At 39.5% G+C, this 20945-nt stretch overlaps 2 protein-coding genes across 4 annotated transcripts; both read right to left on the bottom strand.

Moving 5' to 3' along the window:
• Nucleotides 1-3092: 3092 nt before the first annotated feature.
• On the bottom strand, nucleotides 3093-11318 carry cpeb1b (cytoplasmic polyadenylation element binding protein 1b). Of its 3 annotated transcripts, none has more exons than XM_060859276.1 (12): nucleotides 11198-11318; nucleotides 10538-10706; nucleotides 8306-8494; nucleotides 7531-7748; nucleotides 7178-7427; nucleotides 6628-6741; nucleotides 6414-6518; nucleotides 5998-6134; nucleotides 5262-5460; nucleotides 4762-4856; nucleotides 4543-4623; nucleotides 3093-4374 (listed from the first exon to the last, which is right to left on the bottom strand). In XM_060859276.1, exons 1-12 carry the CDS (start codon nucleotides 11210-11212, stop codon nucleotides 4264-4266), a joined length of 1683 nt encoding a protein of 560 aa, XP_060715259.1. In that variant the 5' UTR covers nucleotides 11213-11318; the 3' UTR covers nucleotides 3093-4263. The 3 variants fall into 3 exon arrangements, with proteins under 3 accessions (XP_060715259.1, XP_060715262.1, XP_060715260.1); XM_060859279.1 differs by having other exon boundaries at nucleotides 6429-6518; XM_060859277.1 differs by lacking the exon at nucleotides 11198-11318 and adding an exon at nucleotides 11022-11097.
• Nucleotides 11319-14380: 3062 nt separating this feature from the next.
• On the bottom strand, nucleotides 14381-20945 carry rbpms2b (RNA binding protein, mRNA processing factor 2b). The gene is made up of 7 exons (XM_060859650.1): nucleotides 20547-20945; nucleotides 19248-19325; nucleotides 19127-19165; nucleotides 18861-18923; nucleotides 16477-16627; nucleotides 16045-16193; nucleotides 14381-14452 (listed from the first exon to the last, which is right to left on the bottom strand). The coding sequence occupies exons 1-7, from the start codon at nucleotides 20667-20669 to the stop codon at nucleotides 14384-14386; spliced, it is 672 nt and encodes a 223-aa protein (XP_060715633.1). The 5' UTR covers nucleotides 20670-20945; the 3' UTR covers nucleotides 14381-14383.

Here is a 20945-nt window from a genome sequence, read left to right as displayed (position 1 = left end):
CAGCTAAGTCAAGCATTAATCATACATAATGAATGTTTTATGATGTTGAATTGTGACAAGTAAAAAGCTCAGATTTCAGACCATCCCAACACTTCTCCAGATGCTTTACTCCGATCCTTTTACAAAGCTCAGCTAAAGCGTGAATTGCATCTTTGTTTTGACTGTAGTGTCTTGTGTTTTGGTATTACAGAGTTGTTTTGCCTGTACCATGCATAGTGAGCTCATATTTCTCTGAACTCTATGGGTCGCTTACACTCTTACTGTGATCTTGGCATTGTGATTTAGAGTGGCTGCAGTGTTACGGTGTTCAGTTGGACTCTTCAGTTGTGGTTTCTGCAAGCTCTTGCATTCTCAGTGGTCATATTTCCTCACAGTGGGGGTTGCAGCCAGCTGGCGTGAAAGTATCTCAAATGCACACACTCCCCATTTCAGGGAAAGTGACAAACCACAGACGATAAAGCAACTGCTAAAGCAGGAAGGACAGTTAAGGCCAAGCTGCAACGAGCTGAAGCCTGTATTTCCTCTAAAGATTATTCCAATCTTTTCTATTCTCTTCTTCCCCTTCAGTAATCTCACTATCCTGTCCATGTGTACTATAAGAAATGAAAGCAAAAGCTACACCTAGAAATGGTTAAAACAACCACAAGCATAAACAGTGATGAACTGGGACCGTGTGATATATATATATATATAAATACAAATAAACACCCTTCTCCACACAAACACACCCCCACCCCAAAGTCTAACTAGGCCAATGAGGCTTGTGCAGTTTCCATGACAATTTGCTGGAATTTTGGGGCAATCAACAACATGGTTAGTTACATCTCTCTCTTTCACTTATAGTTCTGTGCTTTCACTTATTTGACATTTTAAATATGACTACACACGTGCATTTTTTATGTGCGATGACACAAATTAGCTTAGTTATTGAAGTTGTTCATGCAGTGAACCAAGACCTAAAAAAGGTAGCAATGAATAAAATGTATATAAAGATTAGGTAAAGAAATTAATGAATTTTCTGAATACCTCTAAGAAGCCAAGCATCTTCAACTCCCAACCAAAACAAACTGCTGAATGATGAAGCAGCAAGGTTTTATCACCATTTCCCATCTGTGCTCTCAGGAAACAGAGCTGGTATAACGCTAAACTTTGAGCATGACCTTTAAGGATAGAGGGGTCATGGCTATGCAGGACATGACCTTGGATGAGTTAATGTTCAGATAAACTTCTTTTTGGCCCCAGGATCAGTGTCCGACAAGTTATCCAGTAGGGAGCTGAAAAACACAGACTGGCCAGTATAATCCTGAGAGATGGTCATACATTAGACTTTAAGGTAAAGATGCAGAGAGAAAACATGCTCTGGCACCGTTTCTCACTATTGCTTCCTTCTGACAGCTCAAATAAGTTTATCTTGCCTTATTACGTTGTTCTTTCATGAGGTGGCATATCCTGTCCAAGCCCTCCCTCTTTCCCACGCTCATCGAGCTCGCCTCCATTCTAAGCATTGAGCCGTAGTTAAAGAAAGAGCTGAACTTTAACCCCATAATCTATAGTTTCCTACGAGTGCTGACGTTTACAAATGCAGGAGGGTTGAGCTTTGCTTCCATTTTAGTTACTGACACCCCAACTTAGTTTAGCATTTTTGGCTGCATTATTTTTCCTTGAGGCACAGTAGAACAACCTTACTAAATCCAGCTGTAGTAAAAGTACTATACTGTACCTCACAAGAACTCTTGTATTAGACACTGCAGCACCAGGTTATGTAATGGGCAGGGACATTTGACCAAATGAAAGGTGCTTATATAATAGTGGGAAAAACTGAACCCTGTTGCCAGCTATTCTTTTCTCACGTTTCAGAAAAGCTTCACTTGACCCCTCACACTGCCTCTTACTGGCCAGAAATAGACCAGCAAGGAACACTTGATGCAAGGAACACTTCATGCCCCAGGCTACTCAGATCTCACACTCCATTTTCCAGAAGGCAACACACAAGGAGGTCTTGAATGCACATTATCTTTGGAGGGGAAATAAAAAAAAAAAAAATCACTTTCTGGCATGTATTGTGCATCTGCAAAGACACCTACCGAAGTTTATGACATTGAAGCCGAGGCTCCAGACTTCATTTGAAAAATAGCTTTTGCTCCATCCATCACATGCAATACAGCAGTGTAGGAAGGATGGATATGGGGATTTTAAATACACCAGATCTGGAGGGGTGTTGGGCTTAAAAAAAAAGGGGGGGGGGTGCAGCAGCTCAGCACTTACATAAACCACCACGAGGAAGATTTACATCAACTCAACCACTATATAATATTTCAGCCCAACATACCAGCACCTCTTCCCATAAAATCACACTTCTTATCTAGGTTAGAAGTGACCCGACAAAGGAGGATGGTTATTCCCCCAACCAATGTATAGAAGAATTAACTGCCAGGTACACACTAAATCACTTCCAGGTTTGGAAAGCCTTCTTGAAATGAACCAATTTTTTTTATCCTAAAAGCCCACATCTCTGTTCACCCACCCACTCATCATTCTGACTAAACACTACAGCTGATCTTTTAGGTTCTGGGCTGGTTTTATGGAGACCTTGATAAAGGAAGTGACCAAAGGAACAATTGTACAGATTTAGAAGTTTTGCAGGTTACCATTTTAAAATAATTAGTTTAATTGATGTAATTAAACCATTAACTACAATAACTTAGGAAATGTTTGAGGTTCTGGCTTTTAACAGAGGTAATCAGTCCGGTGCTGCAGATAGCAACCATCTCGGCCCATTTACTTGCAGAAAGTAATCCAGATAAAGGGCTTAAACACTCTCTGAACTGTAGTGACTGCAAGTGTCCAAGAATCTAAAGAAAAGCTTCTAGACTAACTGAAGTGTATGAGGATTTTATGGGTACTTAAAGACACTGGTTTGGTCACAAAAACAGTCAGCAGTGCATAGTTGCATTAGAATGCAGCACCACCTAGTGGACATTTGGAAAAGAACCACATTTTTAAAAAGGCAATTTTTTTTATAGTGTAATGAAGACAATCACCCTACGTTTTGACGATCAGTCAAAATCAAGAGAAACCAAACTAAAGCAATATGAATGCTTAAACACCTTTATTGTGCCCAATCAAAAAAACAACTTCACAGCTCTAAGTACACAAAGTCAGCAGACCACAATGAGGTAGAATAAAAGACAAAGCAGCTGGGCTCAAGAGGCTCAGCAAGGAATCAATGTGGAGAAATGACAGTCCAGGTTCAGAACATCTCTTGATATTCCAGGGGCTGGAAATAAAGTGACATCTGCATTTGGTCTACTAAGGCGCCAATGGTACATTCAAGTGAAGTTTAGAGTTTTACATTCAACAAGCAGCTGTTTGTAATCTGAGGTCATGCCCATAGCAATACCTGCTGATGTTCAAAAATAAGTGATTAAAAATCTACCCCCTTCCAAAGTGCAAATTAAAAAGTGCAACAATAAAACTATGTGCAATCTATGGCCATTCACATTTCTGATTGAGTTGATCCAAAAACTTGATGCAACCCAGTAAAAGCAATGCCTCTGAATGGCATGCAGTAAAAATTCTGGGTTGGTGATAACATTACACCCAAATCCCTTGTTCCACAGAACGTAAAGCCGGACAAGGGAGAAAACTCTCCAGAAAAGTTGTGGAGAAAGGGAAAAAAAAAAATTGAGAAATTAAAAAGCCAATAGGTAGATTTCTGTTCAACCTTCTTTGTCTTGACTTAAAACCGTTTTATGTAAAAAATTAGTAAAAATAACTGCGTAAAAATGTCTGGAAGATGAAAGTTGGGCTTTATGTATGTTTCTAAAGTAAAAACCCAGCTAACTGCAATGGGAAAAGCAGCTAGGAGAAACCAATTTAAAGGCACTGTATGGCTTCGGTTAGTTAAAGAAACTTGCATGACTGTTCATGAAAGAAGGGAGAAAAAAAAAAAAAAAAAAAACCTGAGAAGGAGAGAGAAAAGAAAAAACACCTGCTTCTGAACCATGGCCTTATTCTCACCCCAAAAATCCAGGGAAATTTTCAATGTTTTGGGGACCCCTGCAAACCCATCATATCACTGTGCAAAGTGCCAACGTGAACAAGCCCAAAAAAAAAAAAAAAAGTGCCAAAGTGAACTTTCTACAGCGCTTGCGCAAACCCACACTGTCAGGGATGCCTGTTGCAGGCCTGGCGCTGGAGCTGGTCTGGAGGCATGGTGGCAGTCCAGGCAGGAGGACTATGCTGCCATGTTAAGCAAGGCCTTTAGCTGGAGTCCCTATTCTTCTGGTTGCGCATTAGAGGGCGGTGGTTGCTCAGGATATCCATGGAATGCTGCCAGTGCCAGCATGAGCGACAGTAGTACTTGAAGCAGGCCTGTGTATGATAAACAGGTCAAAACAGGGACACAATTTGGTCTGTTTGGTAATTTTTAAAGTTCCAAATCTAAATAAATGTAATGTCTACAAAATTCAGAATAGAAAGCTTTTAACAAACTGTGCATGTGTAATGATACAATCCATCTCAGAAAATCTTTGATTTTACCTGGTCTCTGCAGAAGAAGGGTCCAGGTTGACGGCTACACACCTGACACATGGAATCTTCCAGATATGGGTCGATCTGAACCTAAAAACCAAATTAAAACCCCAACAGATCCTCTAGTTATCATATAGGGTTGGTCAGGAAATTTAATATTTTCAGATTTCAAATGTGAATTATTACTACTTGAGTAATGCAGAAGAATTAAACCACTGAATTTTATACCTTTTTTGTAAATTTGGGGGTCTTGATTTCAACAAATGCAGCACTAACAGCCTTCAGGTAACTGCGTTGGTTGTTAAAGGTTACACGACCAGACCCTGAGAATGAAAAAAGTCAATATAAAATACAGGCCCTATATAATCTGAGGGATGCAAGACAATACAAATTAGATATTTAATTGAAGAGCTGATTCATTGTATGCACTTAATTCTTTTTAAATATAAAAATTAAAAAGCAATTCAACAGTAAATGTCTCAAGTGTTACATTTGTCACTAATGAAAATCAGTTTGGGCATCGATCATTAATTTTTATTTTTTTAGTAAGACAATTCAACAGAATGCTCAATACAGTCAATATTTAATTCTTAAAAGCAATCCCTTATAGGTTGATTTAGCAAAGCTGTTTTTCCCATGTTCCTATTCGTTCACCAAAACAATGCTGGCACACATCCTTTTCCTCCACCACTCCCCACTTGAAATTTAACACCAAAATCAAATCTTACCAATTGGATATTTGTGCTTGTCCGTGTCAATCCCAGCATACATGACTCCACCAAACAGATCATTCATGATGCTGGCCAAGGCCTCAGCATTGAGCATGCCATGTAAAGCTCCTACAAACACTGTGTTACTGGGGTCTAGCCTTTGAGAAGGGCAACGAACATAGTTGCTGTCTGAGATTACCCACGGGATCACCTGCACCTAAAAGTCACAGGACGAAAGTGTTACCAAACAGAAGCTGCATGCCTTAGGTCATGCACTAAAGGATCAAAGGTTTGTGGACACCTGACCATCATACTGATATTTAGGTCTCTCTCGGCTGGAACACGTTTCTGCATCTTTGTTTCAGTAAAGCGAGGTCACAAAACATGTTGCCATGGATGCCACAGAGCATTAACTGAAATACTGACTTGCCGGACCTCACTAATGCTCTTTTGGCTGAGGAGCAAAATTTCCACAGCCATGCTCCAAAATAGAAGCCCGTCACATACATTACAGCACAAACCCTTTCAGATATCCCAACTTTATTTGGAGGTTCAGGTCACAGCATCCCTGGAGCAATGAGGATTAAGGGCCTTGCACAAGGGCCCAACAGTGCCAGCTTGGCAGTGCTGAGGCTTGAACCCCAACCCTCCAAACAATAAATCAAGAGCCTTAAACCCCTTGAGCCACAGTGGAAAGTCTTCCCATCAAGCTGGAGGTTAGCACAATAGCAAAGGTAGCAAATGTAAGGCTTACATCCTTGCAGCGCATCCTTCTGCTGGACATTTTGAAGTAGTACTCGCTGTAGCCCTCAGGATGAAGCAGATCCTGTGTGCAGGCCTGCAGCAGAGCACGCACTGACTTCTCAGATTCAAACACCAGGTACACATAACCTAGAACAGACAAGTCTCAGTCAATGCACAGACATGGAACTCCTTGCAAACTAGCAACTTGAGATGTCAGAAAATTAAGGTAAATCTTGTACACCTCACACCACATGCAGGTTTGTCAAGTGCAACTCTAATCTGCTGTTAGCAAAAAAAACCCATAATCACATGAATTTCTACCTCCAAATACCAGTTATCAAAAACTCCAGTGCCTCTCACCCAGCTGATGGTGCACACCACCTCCAAAGTGTTGGAATGAACTGAATAACCTACCCATTGCATTACCTTTAGGCATATTACCTTTAGGAGGGCAGCGAGGATGCTTGCCATCCTTACCAGGCCACTCCACACTCAATGGGCCATAACAGTTAAATGTGTTAATCAAGCCAGCTAAAACCAAAAGAGAAGATAGGAAAATAAGAGTAAAACCCCACACATCTCAGTCATCACAAATTAGATAAGTGCTTTTATAGGTTCAAAATAAATAAATAAACCTCACCCTCAGTAATGTCCCAAGGAACTCCTCCAAGGAAGACCTTGCAGGAGTAAACAGGGTTTTTGTAGTTTCTGGATGGGAGCTGGCCACTCCATGTGAAGGTTGCTTCATTAATTGCTGGCATGTAAAGACAAGATCAGTCCACTGCATTAATGAATGTCTATACTAAACCAGCATCAACAATGCAAAGACCAAAAAAACAAAAACAAAAAACTGAAATTACATTTACCCTGATTATATCAACAAGGCTCTGTTGGTTAAGCCAAAAGCATAAATTAGTGCAAGAAAACCAAAACAACATTATGAGAGAAATTAGTGGCCAGCTAGGCTTAGGGGAAAGGGATGCACTAACCAGTTAAACAAAAACTGTTTGTAGCTCTTGTGAGTTGCTGCATTTTTGCATTTTTTTTTTTAACAAAAACAAGTTTCAATTCAGTGGAGTAAAATGCAGCTCCATAGGAAGTACTCTGACCAGGGTAGTTTGTTTTTCTATGCTGACTAAATGCAGTCAAAAAGGCAAGCCTTTAACATAATCTAATACAACTTGGCATACCTGCAGCTTGTCTGTGAAGACGAGCCTCCCTCTCAATGCTGAACGGGCCATCTGGAGTCTCCAGCAGATCCCAGTTAGGCCACACTGACGCTCCAGGCCAGCGGCGAGACACACTGTTGCCTGGCGGAGCACTGGGTGGAGGGGTCAAGGGAGAACTGTCATGGTCCAAACGGGAGCCAAGACTAAGCTTTAATGGGTCTTTCTGCATACTAGGCATGAAGGGCACGGAGGGGGAGATCCTCAAAGAGGACTGCAAAGAAGAAAAGTATTACCCAAATGCTATCCAAATAAAAAAATAAAAATCACGTAAATAAGATTGTGTATTCCAAGTAAGGAAGTCAATTCCAACTTACTAGCAGATCAGAAAGATGATCAGAACCAGAGCTAAAGCCACTAGTCTCAGAGTCCACTGGGCTACTGGAATGGGAACCCAACAGGGAACGGGAGTTAAGGCGTGCCAAGGCTGGAAACTTTTCTAGGAAGTCTGAAGCGCCTGTACTGGGCTCGTTTGTGATTATGCCCTGGGGCTTGCTCAGGAGCTGGCCCAGGGGACTTCCCAACATCCCAAGCACTGCAAAACAGCATTCACATTAACAAAGGCTGATTAGTCACAGGAGTAAACAAAATGCCATTTACAAGGGGAAATCTCAAACTTCAAGAAATGGGTAATAATGGTAAAAAATCTGAGCTAACGTAACCATTAAGAATAGGCAGGTCATGAGGGAGGCAGGGAATCTGAGAGAGCCTTGTTTTGAATCCCTGTACAAACTATGCTTCAGTAAAACAATACCATAAAAATGGATTAGCTCAGAAACTAAAAAGGCAAATTTGAAACATTACTTTTGATATGTATACAGAGTTTATTTGGCAAATAAATCTTAGTTAAAAAGCCAAGCATACATTGTAGACAAGCCCTTGTTTACAGGAGTGTTACTGTCTAGGCTCAAAATTAACAAATGAAACTCCAATGGAACACTGAAATGACAACACAGCAATGTTGAGCTTTTTAACTTTATGTTCAAATGTATGTAATTTCTAAATATGTAAATTTGTTTTTTAATGTTTAATTTAAAAAAATCCTCACAAATAGCTGGAAATATCCAAGAGAGTTTTGAAAGCATTACTCACTTGAGTTGTTGTTTGGGGCTGATGAGTCCGAGTCATGGCTGCTCCACGGCCTCTCCCAACCAGATAAGCTGAGGGATTGCAGGCCCAGGCCCAGCTCGGTGACATCAGGCAGAGCACGAGATGACTCCTGCCCATTGCTGGGAAAAAGCATCCTGCTCCGGATAGCGCACGGATCAGAATCCGCACGCTCTATTAATACACCCAAGAAAGAAAAAACAAAGTATGTGTATGCTCTGCATCAGCTGCTAGGTATTTTTAAAAAACAAAAAAAAAACCCCGCAGCTCAAAAGCAGCCTCTACTGATAAACACTGACTCCCTCTAAGCTCTGTCACAGAACAAATCTGCAAGCTGGCAAGCCGGACTGCACGAGGCCGCTGCAGATGCCATGCAGTGACATGTGACCGAGGTGCCGATGCCCTCACACTCTGCTGCTAATGATCATCCCACAGCCCCCCCAAGATACCACAGAGTTGCGCTCAAATTCCCCTGCAAGCTAAATTTGTGCAGCCTTCCCCAGAGATGCCGTCCTTGGTCTGAGGCAGTGCAGATGAGGAAGCATGCAGGCTAGAGCGAAAAGGAGATAGGAGAAATGCCTGGCAAATCACAGAAAGGTGGCAGCCTGAGGCTGCATGATCAGAGGCTGAAGGATGGAAGCGCTGCATTGCTTACTCTGAGCTGGAAGTCATCCAGGAGCTCAAGGCCTGATTCAGCAGCATTAGCGCATGTCTCGGGTGTTTGATGTTGCATGACCAATGCAGCACTAGATTAGGTAACTTGCATGATCCAAGAACAAATGAATGAAGAATAAACATGCTTGCACATGGAAAGGCACTAAAACAGTGTTCTTATTTTTTTTGATATTTGTTTCCAGGACTTATACGTGATACAGATGCATTAGTTTACTGATAACTAAGCAGACAACAGAAATCAAGAATTCATCTTACTGGCAAACAAAGAACCAGAAACGAGTTCAAAACCATCCAAGTTTCACTAAACAATACGTGCAACAAGCAAGACGCACGTTACATATTCATGCATCATGTCTTAGTATTTCTAAGACTCATCCGTAATGGATCGATCATGAGAAGAAATGCAATTAACTCAACACATTAAAACCCAATGATCAATTTAAAGGCTAACAAACAGTTAAATAATCTAACCGTAGTGTACCATGTCTTGCTGGGCTAGTGTAGAAGGTGCACTGGGTCCCAATTAACAGGCACCTTTTGCATGGGGGGGCGGCTAGAGCATCTAAAGGCCCTTTTGCATGGGGGGGCGGCTAGAGCATTATCTATAGGCCCTTTTGCCTGGGGCAGCTAGAGCAGCATCTAAAGGCCCTTTTGCATGGGGGGGGCGGCTAGAGCATTATCTAAAGGCCCTTTTGCATGGGGGGGTGGCTAGAGCATTATCTAAAGTCCCTTCTGCATGGGGGGGTGGCTAGAGCATTATCTATAGGCCTTTTTGCCTGGGGCAGCTAGAGCAGCATCTAAAGGCCCTTTTGCATGGGGGGGGCGGCTAGAGCATTATCTAAAGTCCCTTCTGCATGGGGGGGGCGGCTAGAGCATTATCTAAAGGCCCTTTTGCATGGGGGGGCGGCTAGAGCATTATCTAAAGGCCCTTTTGCCTGGGCGCAGCTAGAGCAGCATCTAAAGGCCCTTTTGCATGGGGGGCGGCTAGAGCAGCATCTAAAGGCCCTTTTGCATGGGGGGCGGCTAGAGCAGCATCTAAAGTCCCTTTTGCATGGGGGGCGGCTAGAGCAGCATCTAAAGGCCCTTTTGCATGGGGGGGGGGCGGCTAGAGCATTATCTAAAGTCCCTTTTGCATGGGGGGCAGCTAGAGCAGCATCTAAAGGCCCTTTTGCATGGGGGGCAGCTAGAGCAGCATCTAAAGGCCCTTTTGCATGGGGGGCAGCTAGAGCAGCATCTAAAGGCCCTTTTGCATGGGGGGCAGCTAGAGCAGCATCTAAAGGCCCTTTTGCATGGGGGCAGCTAGAGCATCTAAAGGCCCTTTACATTAGCTTGACTGATACTACAAAGCCTTCCTTTGGTTCAATTATGTATGTTAATATTCTTAACACTACACAAATTTCACATTTCCAAATGGGGAAAAAAGTTAAGTTTAAGTATTGCATAATGAAGCAGGATTTAACAGTACTATGTAAAAAGGATTTCTGCTGGACAGCTTGTCAAGCATTTCTGGTAACAATCCAGGACTAATCGCCAGCAAGTTACCCATCAGTGAATCCCGTTTAGTCTTGGCACTGGGAGTCGTGCACACCCCGGTGAGGTCCAGAGAGTTCCCCAGCATGGTGTTCATCCTGCGGAAGATGTCTGCGTTACTGCATGTGGACAGGGCTGGTGTCTCTGTGTCCCAACGGTTAACGGCTCTGGGATTATCTCTCTGAGACAAAGACAGAAAAAGTAGCATTACAAAATCACAAAAAACAATAAAATAAAAAAAAAAGGTACCATGCAACCTTGACTTTTCCTTTGCTTGCTCGCTTTAGTACATTAAAAAACAAACAAGGTGAACATTTGGACCTTTAAGTCAAACTGAACCTCAATGACCAGTGGTTAAAAGAAACAAAAAACAAGACACACACACACACACACACTTTTAAAAAAAAAAAAAAAAAAAAAAAAAAAAAAATTTTACCATTATATCCGAAGGCGTTAGACACGGAAAGGACCTTGCATTTTTTTTTTTATTGCTTACCTTCATGAAAATTAACAAACGATAGCAATGGACATGAACAACATGACTGACGACACAAACACAAAAACTGAGCTAATGCTAAGCAAATAATAATGACAATAAAGAAAAAAACAAATGCTCATTTTAGAGTTGACTTCTTATCGAAAATAATTCTCTTTAAAAAGAAACCACCTTACCAGAGAAAACGCCATGGTAGAATTATCAAAGAGAATGATCTAAAACACCAACAGACTTTGTGCCACCTTTAGGTGTACTTAAGCCCTCTGAAGAAAAATCAGCCCTCATTAGGAACATCTGCGCACACGTTAACTCAGCCTGACCTGGCGCTGCTCTTATTGGCCTAGCAGATTGACCAATCAGAAGCCGATGCGTAATTGGCCCACATGAGATACACGTGATCAATAAATGGTTGATATCAGGGGCGTTTCCTTCCTTACTGTAACAAATGACTATTTAAACCTTGCTTGTGGATTTGAGAGAGTTTTAAATCTCAACTAAGGTAACTCATTTTGGCAGATATTTTGAGTTAAGAACGTGTTATATACCTTATCATATCTTCTGCAATAGGAAGTCAACTGGAACTCATTTATGGATTTTTTTCACTATTAATGCAATTTCTGGCCTTATCAGTTATGCAACAAGGTAAAAACCTTTGCATTGCAGTTCCTTTTACAATCCGTCATGATGATGGTAATGCTTTGAATAGATCACCAATTTACAAAGTTTCTAGTGAAAGAATAGTTTAGGCAAAAATATTTTAAGAGTGGTTGAGGTCAGGGCTCTGTGTGTGGGCCGTTCAAGTTTACCCACACCAATCGTGTCTTGATCCTGCTTTTGTAGGACCAACCATGTCTTGGTAATGCTATTGTAGTACTGGTCAAGTGTCCACAAACATTTGACCATATAGTGTGTATATATACTCTTTTCTGTTCATATTGTGGAATTAAATTCCCCTAGATGTCCAAACAGCTGAGTCACTGACACTTGAACTAGCACTTTTCTCCTCGTTTGTTGTGCATGTTTAAAAAAAACAAAAAAAAAAAACAACCTGAACACGTTTAGGTTGATGGTATCCTAAGTTTATAACCTAGTGAACCAGTGATAATGTATTCATCAACAGAGACTTAAAAGTACTTTTGTACCTTGCTCTTTATAAGTGCGTCTGCCAAATGCCATAAATGTAAATACTGGAACATCAATTAAAACAATTCAGAAGTGACTTACAATTTGGACATTACATATACAAATATATAGAATCAATATTATGAATAACATACATAATGATTTGCTGATATTACAGAATACATGAAATTTGCCACCACTTCATTTTCCTGCCTTTGTCTTCAAGTGCCTGTATTCCATCCTAATCAAGAAGTTAAAGTCCCACAAGTTGTTCATCATTTGAACAAGTGAGTATGCGAGGTAGAATGAGCCTGCAGTATGAAGAGTATGAATTCTGTTGTACTGTCCTTAGTTATTAGGCATTTGCAGTCTGCATTTCTGAGGTCTATGCTTATAAGCTCTTCGTAAATGGTGGTTTTGGTAACACTTGTTTGACGTTACAGGAAAAGACTGAGTAAAGTGCTGTTATGCTTTACAGGACAGGGGTCACAACATAATTGTAGGGAAGTCAAAACAAAAATAAAAACTTGCACTAAAAACAATTTAAATACAACTATTCAATAACATTTTATGGCCATGTTTAGTTAAGCATTATCAGGACTTGTCAATGTATTTGCAGAGTTTAAAAATTAAGCACAACTTGAAATTGTAGGTGCATCACAATTTAACATGCCGTTTTAACTATGACAACAGCTGTGTCCGTTCTAGAGCAGAAGTTCTCCCATCATTTGGAACCAGGTACCCAAACTTAAATATATGCAGACAGTCTCTGTACAGATGTTTAATAAAAACAATGAAGCCACTTCTCACAAGGGAAATCTTTTATTTTAAATCATTACCTTAAAGTTGATTACAGATCTAATTACCTGCAGGGATTAATAAATCAAAAGCAAATAACTAAATTCTTGGTTGTGATCACCTTAACCCAAGAAAATAAGTTACAGAATATTACACTCTCTGCTACCTTATAGTACCCAAAACCATCTTTTCCCCTAATTGACCTCTAGTGGGCAGGTTTGGCCACTAAATTAACTGCAGCAGCACTCAACTGGTTTCCTGGAGATTCAGCTTCAGTCCCTCTGGGACTGGAGTCTGGCAGTCTGCTACCATGCCACAAGACTTCTGATCACACTCCTGACAGTGTTTAATATGTAACTGCTGAGAATCAATTGGAAGATTTCCTGACGTAAAGGGCACCACTTGCACAAATCAGATTAAAACATCTGTATTATATAGTTACAGTAATCCACTCCTTTACTCAGTAATAGGCAAGAACATCATGGTAATGCATTAACATGTTTTAATACTGTATCATACAATTTTCCATACTTTTTTACAAATTAATTTCAGTTTTTACCATATGTACTATAATCCATTAAAACCCCTTCATGCATCTTTTGTTCATGTGCCATCAAGCAGCATACATCCTTCTACAGCAATCAAATGTTAAGTTATATCTGCCACCCACAAAGTGTTAGACTTGTCAGCATGACAAATCTAACAAAGGAAAAATCAGTTCTATAACTGTTCTACAGGATATTAATATTAAACAAAAATAATAACTTAGATTATTTATTTAATTGCACACTTTTCTCCCCATATAGACTACATACTTGGATTGTCTATTTGGCAAGGTCAAGCTGTCTTGTATGGAAATGTTTACAAGCCTAGACAAGATGGCACATTAAAATAATAGTTCACGCATAATCACAGCTTGCACAAGCTGTCTGGGCAGACACCCAACCTCTCTAAACAGAGCTGGCCACTACTCGATACAAAAGGACTAAGGTAAACAAATGATTAGATTACATCAAGCCAAGGAGGAATACATATGACAAGGGGGCACAAAGCTTATTTAACTAGTTAATGAGGAAAGAAAAAAAAGAAAGAAAAAAAAAAAAAAAAAAAAAAAAAAAAAAAAAACTGACTGGCTCAGACGCTGAATTGGAAAACAGCAAGCAGTCTTGCATCTCCATTGCTTACTGTAATCTCATTCAAAACATTTCATAACAGAACTAAAGCAAGTGCTAGTATGCTTGTACCATCTGAGCCTCCTGTTCAGCAGAAAGATGAAGTTCACAACCCAAGCAGCCAGGATGAATCAAGTACAGGCTGCAATTTGAAATAAGTGCCACCACTCATATCTGTAAAAAAAAAAATAAATAAAAAAAAAAAGACTTATTCTTTACAAAAAAAAAAAAAAAAAAAATTTAACTCCACACATTGAATACACACCATTTTTAACAGAACTGCCTTGATTTCCATCCAGGTTGGGAAGACTCAGATGTTGCTGCTGGATACCAACGCATCTACAAGGAAAATATGTAATCCATAATCAAGTGGTGTCACTGCTTGCCATTATGCAAGGTATGTAAAGCTAGAAGATAAGAACTTAGCGTCTAACTAAAACCAAGTTTTCGTTCATTATTCTATACCATTGGGAGATCACCAGCCCAAACAGAGTAAATAGTCGCATCTAGAACTGAAAGTAACCGGTTCATACACCATTGTGCTCGGGTGGATGAAGACAATCTGAACTGAACTGAACCGAACCAGGGGCCTGAGTTTGAGTTGGCATTACTGCATATAACATCCAGCTTTAGAACAGTATAATGCCTTTACCCAATCAAACTAATCTTTTCAGGTTATGCCTATAAAAGCTATGTAGGTAGGTATATGAATCCTGAAAATTAAGATGTATGGATTCAGACTGAAACAGGAAGATTCCTGTTTGACATTAGCTTCAGAAGCTTTGCAAGACATTAAAGTATTATGGTGGTACAGGTATATACACCAACACTGTATAAGCAACCATCAGTTAATGACCATCGGTGAGAATAACCAGTTACTCCGACAGGCAACTTTATCAACAGTTTATGATCAGCTCTCATTTGAACAGTCTGCAAGAAAAGTGCAAAGAGCATGAAGTCTGCAGAGTGTTTAAAAACAGCATCTTCAGTAATATTGTACATTTTAATAGGAAGCCTGCTGTTATCACTTCCTCTCACAGAACAGTTACACAACACAAGATTTCACATCACAAATCCCATTTAAAGTGTTCATACATGATACTTAAACTTCCAAATATCTTGTTTCACTAATGTGCACCATAAGTAGTATCAATGCTAAAATACTACCTGGTGCACCATTTAATTTAGACACTAGAGCAAATAAGAGCAATTGCTTTATTTTAATATTCAGGTCATTGTTTATATTGGAAGCTTTAAAATGTCCATTTGCACTAATGATTCTTTGTCCAATAAAACCAAAAAAAAAGTTAAATCTTGTCAATTTTTTTCAGCATGTATTTGTCAATTTTCTGACAAGATTTAACTAATTTTGTTTGTTAACAACGGGTTAACAATGCTTGAATATTTTAGATTGATTTTAAACAAACAATGAAAAGACTGCACGGGGGGGGCAACCTCTGAGGGATAGAAAACATGTACATCAGTAATGACATTAAATAGCTCATTATTGGGTCTAAATATTAAGATATTGAAAGAAATTCAAAATTTCAGAAATTCAAAAATTGAAAGGCTGAATATTTTCAATCCCCTCCCCCAATATACAGTGAAGTTCAAAGGAAATGAACATGTACATCATGACATTATAATAAAGGAAAATTCTTTTAGGTTATGATCATAGTATGATATTAGCTCCACCCACATGGTGCCAATTTGTTTCAGACATGAGACGTGGACAAGTGCATGCAATAAACATTTGTCACACAAAGCTATAGTTGGAATTTAGCCTTTAGCCAAAGATATGACCATAATGCTTTTACTTGTAATGTTTTCCCTTGTAAACCGTTCCCTTAAAGCTCATTTAATCAAAATGTTCATATGAGCAAGGCAATGGATTTTCTGGCTCTGATTTATTGGACATTTAAAAAGGTCACCTGGGCGTGGAGGGCCGCAGCGGCTGCTGCAGCAGCAGGGTAGGTGAAGGCTGTGTGGGGAAGCCCGGGGTTCAGCTCTGCTGTGTACAGAGGGTATGGAGACCAAGCCTCTGGAGATGCAGGAATCAGTGCTGCCCCAGTCAGATCATCTGAGGAAGTGCAGCAAGCCACACCACACACATCCATATAAAACTGGAACCCATGTCCAATTTTAGCACCATTCGAAATGTAAGAACTTGCAAACTGTCTAGACACCTAAAAGGTTTTGGTTTTATTCAGAATATCAGAAAAGTTAAATGTGGTGTGAAGTGAAAATATCAAATGGCAGTCAGGGCTCTAATGATACATGCATGTGCCAGAGGTGAATAAGGCTCTAGGAGAAGGAGTGTTTGCATGTGCTGTGAGAACGCTACATTGTGGCCGTACACTTACATGGGTCCCGTGCTATGAAGTGTGCCCCTAGAGCTGGGTGGATATTTGTGGGGTTTGGTGTGCCCATCAGCTTACTCTTTGCCATCTTCGTGTTGGCTTTAGCAAACTCTAAACGAAGGGTCTGCGGGTTCTCAGGGTCAAATCGAACGCCCTGGAGACACAAGGTGGGGGATACAATAATAGGAGTGGGCCTGTGCCTAGCAATGTGGAAGAATGAGCAGTAGAGTGCACTAAGCTGGTGTCCACATGCATGTGAGAAGATTATTTAACTGGACAGAAAATGTCCTACAATAGAGCTGTAGAATAAGTTGTTAGTCAAGGAAATAATTATTTCAATACTTTAGAGGTCAAATTTGCCAAAAATGGCACAGCAAGCAAATCTCAGGCAGAACAGCCAGTAATTGGTGTGGTCCATTAAAAAGTGAACACTAGGCTCTAATCCCAGCCGAGGCAAAGCTCTCCTTAATGAGAACCTTGAAGGGTCCATATCCCAAAGCATAGCCAAAAAACAGTGTCCTAATGCATCACCTAATCACATTCATGCAAACAAGAGGAAAAATACTGCAGATTGACTTTAACCAATAAAACCAACCTCGACATGCCATTAATTAGTTTCCGTCTCCAGTTAGTTTTCTAGATAGTTCAATCTGATTAATAAATGCCATGATTTCACATTTGTTTTGGGATTATTTATTTTTAATGGGACTAAAACTCTTCAAATTCAAAGTTCAGTGTGACTAATTTGATCATAAAACAGTCAATTACAGAGACAGCTTACTAATACAAATGTGTCTTTTCAATAAAACATTATTGGTTGAGCTCATGTAAATTTGTGTACTACATTGTAAATGCTCAGTTGCCACCAAATCCCTAAAAATATTGAAAAATTGTCAAAAAAAAAAAAAAAAAACCCACACCCCAAAACAAAATTTACAGAACATTAAATGGAGTAGCAGCCTTTAGGCAAGAAAAATGGCAAGCAACAACAGAGAAATAGCTAGTGGGGTTTAGGGTCAAAATGTAATTGGTAAATGTGAATCAGAGGTGCAGACATTGAAATTTATCAGCTCATTAGTCCTTCATTTGAATTATTGCCCTGTCTACATCCTAGACGCGTCAAGGACATGAGATTTTAAACAGCATAGTTGTTCAAAGCTGCACAGCTATAACTTCCTATTCCAAGGTGCTATGATTTTAGGGGAAAGGAGAGAGAAGAAAAAAAAATAAATAAATAAATTTTGGAAGTCTGGTTTTCACTGTTTGATTCATTTATTTTACCCATTTTCTTTGTATAAAGAAAGAATTTGCCCAGGAAATAAATTTTATTGACTGACCTATATTTAAATAAAGCTTAAATTAAATCTGACCCATTTTTAAAAGGTCTACAACAGTGAGGTTAGAAAATGCTACAAGTTCAACCTTAAACAGATTTATACAGAGCCTAAAACTTCTCTCTCCATTCTCAAACACCATTAACATCCACTAGACAAGGGCTGAACAATCATTTCCTCAGTTAAATGCAAACTGTCAGTTGATCATTTTATTACGTATTGCATACACACCTTTTAGGACCTTAAAGAGCATCTTTTATTGCAACTGCAGACATGAATGCCTCAAACATCATTAAAATTTGGATGACTAAAAGTTAAACCTCTTTTTTGGATCTGGAACATCAGGTTATATTTGCTTGCATTATGTAAAGGTCTGCACAACATCTAAACAATGGACTAATGAGCAGGAGCTTGAGTTTACGCAGCTGAAACAGATTCATCAACTATTCAAATCACCACTCAACATTGGTTCAGTAAACAAAGTGCATGCACATTGAACTCGAGTCATGCACTGGCAGTTTGCTTTGCAATGCATATTATAATATGTGGCAGAGTGCCTAAAATAGCTAAACGGGATTAGATGGTGGTGATTAATCATGTTCAGCAAAATCTAACATGGATTCTTACTTTAAGATACAATTCCCAGTCATTTTTCCCCCATTCAAAACAATCGAGGCAAAGGCTTTATTGTCAACAAGGAGTCACAGTGGCTTTCTGGAAATTGTCCCATTAAGCCAGGACTCAGTTTAGTTTGGAACAACCTTACAAATGGCCACTGAAAATTCTACCTCCAGAGTCCACTATATAAGCATTCAAGTTTGTTTGGACCACACCAATTGCATAACTTTGTTCAGCCCCCCCCATCAATTTAAAATTAATAGTAAATACATAAACAAAATATGTACATATCTAAAGCTTATGAGTAAATCTTCAATAAACACAAAAAAAACATTTAAAAGATAAGACAACGTTTAGTAAACCACTATGCATGTGATCATACAACAGCTGACTGATCAATAATGTAACATTGCTTACAGACGACCCAATGCTTACATTTAAGGCGTTTTTTGCCGCTTCAGCACCAGACCGATTGTCAAAGGTTACAAACCCAACAGGCTGGAAAAGAAAGAGGGAGTCAATTGAACTGTGCTTTACCCTGAGGGTAGACAAAACCACAAAGGATGAACTGAAGTTTATGACCAAACCTAGCAATGTTAGAGAACATTGAATTTTTACACACAAATATGTAAATAGATTTTTAACTTCAAGCAACAGTTAAACAAAAGCATTGAAAAGCATATGAATGTCTGCCAGCTCACCTGCTTTGATGTTAATTTGATTAGAGAACCTTCATAACCCTGAAAAACAGGGGAGGGGAATCCAATCAATGTCAATGCAGAATGAATGTATAAATGTAACATCCTTAGTATCCATTCTTACCTTAAAAGGTCTAAATAGGAGGTAGAGTTCACGAGGTTTGATGTCTGTTGGTAGGCCACTTACAAAGAGTGTTCGCACCTACAGAAAAGGTGGAGGAAGCATGAAAACTTTTGAAAACAGGAATTAATAGCCCATCCTCCAAAAAGACTAAATTACAATAAACAATTGTATTTATGTCTAAAAAATAAGAATAATTAAAAATGATAAAATACATAATGCATAGCAACATAAGTTCATAATTTAGTTTCTTCCAAAGGAGGCATAGCTATAATCTATTTTAAAAGAGATCAACTATAAAAGAGAAATTCTAGATCATTTCTCTTAGAATTTCATAAAAAGGTCTACTAAACTATACGCAGTGTGAACTTCAAGCTCTGTGGGAAGCTCTGCTCTACAATAGACTGCTAACGGACAACAACACAGCATGATGGGGTTTCCTTCCTCTGCTCTGGAGCTGAGGTCAACGTGATTATTCTCCACCTAAAAACAAATTATAAAACTCTTGCAGTCTTATAATCTGAAGCACTGATGCATTTCATAAATTCTAAAATTTTGCCTTATTTTGCAAAATCTTCCAGATGTACAGCAAGACTGCATCATGACCCCACCTCTCCTCAACACCATTCTTGGAAGCGACATTACCAGAATTTGAGGCTCAATCAAAAAAAATTAATAAAAATTAAGCAAAAACCAACATATTGACTCAACACTGCTCCGGCATAAACCATCAGAATTTATGTGCTTTGTTTATTCTTTCAACATTGGAGACTTCCACGGTTACTGTGAATGGAAAAAAGTCCACATGTGACATTGTGCCTACTGAAGCTGGGGAGTCAATTTGATTTTACGAATCCAGTGATAGTTTGAACGGAGTTCAAATTGAAATTAGAGTCGAATGCAGCTGCTGTTCTGTATTGGAAACATGTAATTAGTCACTTCAATTGAACACACACAAAAGGGAAAAAAGGGCAAAAAAAAAAAATAAATAAATAAATAAATAAATAAAAAAAAAAGGCACGGACATCCCATCCAAGACCAATATTAAAATTACGCAGTAAAAAACAGGGCGAAATAAAAGATGAAGGCTAAAAGCTGTCTAAAAAACTAGTTTAGATATTAAATGACCAAACTTGATAGACAAAAAGACACACAATGGCTTACTTCTGATTGGGGAAAAAAAAGTTTTTGGCACACACTGTTAACCGTATAGATAACTTACAAGTAATGTTCGCATGGAGAAAGAAAAGCCGCTAATTGCGCACTGAAACAAAACTCCACTGACAGACACACAAATCTTACCTCCTCTTCAACAACGTTGTTGTTGGGCTCGGAGTCGGATTTAACACTCATCCTGGTGGTCGGAGAACTTAAAAAACCCTCAAAAAAAAAAACTTTTATCCCCCTTCCGATGCTGAAGTGCATCCAATGTGTGAAAGTGCGCGCTGGTGGGGTGGCGGTGCCAAACCCGAACAGTAGCAGGTGAAAGAAAAGGAACTGAAGGTGAGTTGGTGGCGGGATGAAATGGTGAGAAAAGTGCACCGTGGGGATGAGAAAGTGGAAGAACTGCAGCTGCTCACATTTATATCGTTTTAAAGGTGTACAAAACGGGAGCACACGGAGAACCCTGTGCCATGTTGCCCTCTGCGCGCAAATTAGGTCATCAGTAAAGATGTGAAGGTCTTCAAAGGCAGCAATCAC

Source organism: Tachysurus vachellii, chromosome 23 (genome assembly GCF_030014155.1).
Source record: "Tachysurus vachellii isolate PV-2020 chromosome 23, HZAU_Pvac_v1, whole genome shotgun sequence".
Classification (NCBI taxonomy): Eukaryota; Metazoa; Chordata; class Actinopteri; order Siluriformes; family Bagridae; genus Tachysurus; species Tachysurus vachellii.
The sequence above is the reverse complement of the archived record's forward strand: the minus strand, read 5'-3'. Positions and strand labels throughout refer to the sequence as shown.

What these genes read in the sequence shown, in the direction of transcription:
- cpeb1b (XM_060859276.1), bottom strand. An exon ending in AGCCCCAAACAACAACTCAA is followed by an intron (nt 7,749 to 8,305) that starts GTGAGTAATGCT and finishes GCTGTTTTGCAG; the next exon opens with TGCTTGGGATGTTGGGAAGT. An exon ending in CCCCCAAATTTACAAAAAAG is followed by an intron (nt 4,624 to 4,761) that starts GTATAAAATTCA and finishes TTTGGTTTTTAG; the next exon opens with GTTCAGATCGACCCATATCT.
- rbpms2b (XM_060859650.1), bottom strand. Translation starts at nt 20,669, where the DNA reads ATGCACTTCAGCATCGGAAGGGGGATAAAAGTTTTTTTTTTTGAGGGT. An exon ending in TCCTATTTAGACCTTTTAAG is followed by an intron (nt 19,166 to 19,247) that starts GTAAGAATGGAT and finishes CCTGTTTTTCAG; the next exon opens with GGTTATGAAGGTTCTCTAAT. An exon ending in CTGCGGCCCTCCACGCCCAG is followed by an intron (nt 14,453 to 16,044) that starts GTGACCTTTTTA and finishes TTTTCCTTGTAG; the next exon opens with ATGCGTTGGTATCCAGCAGC.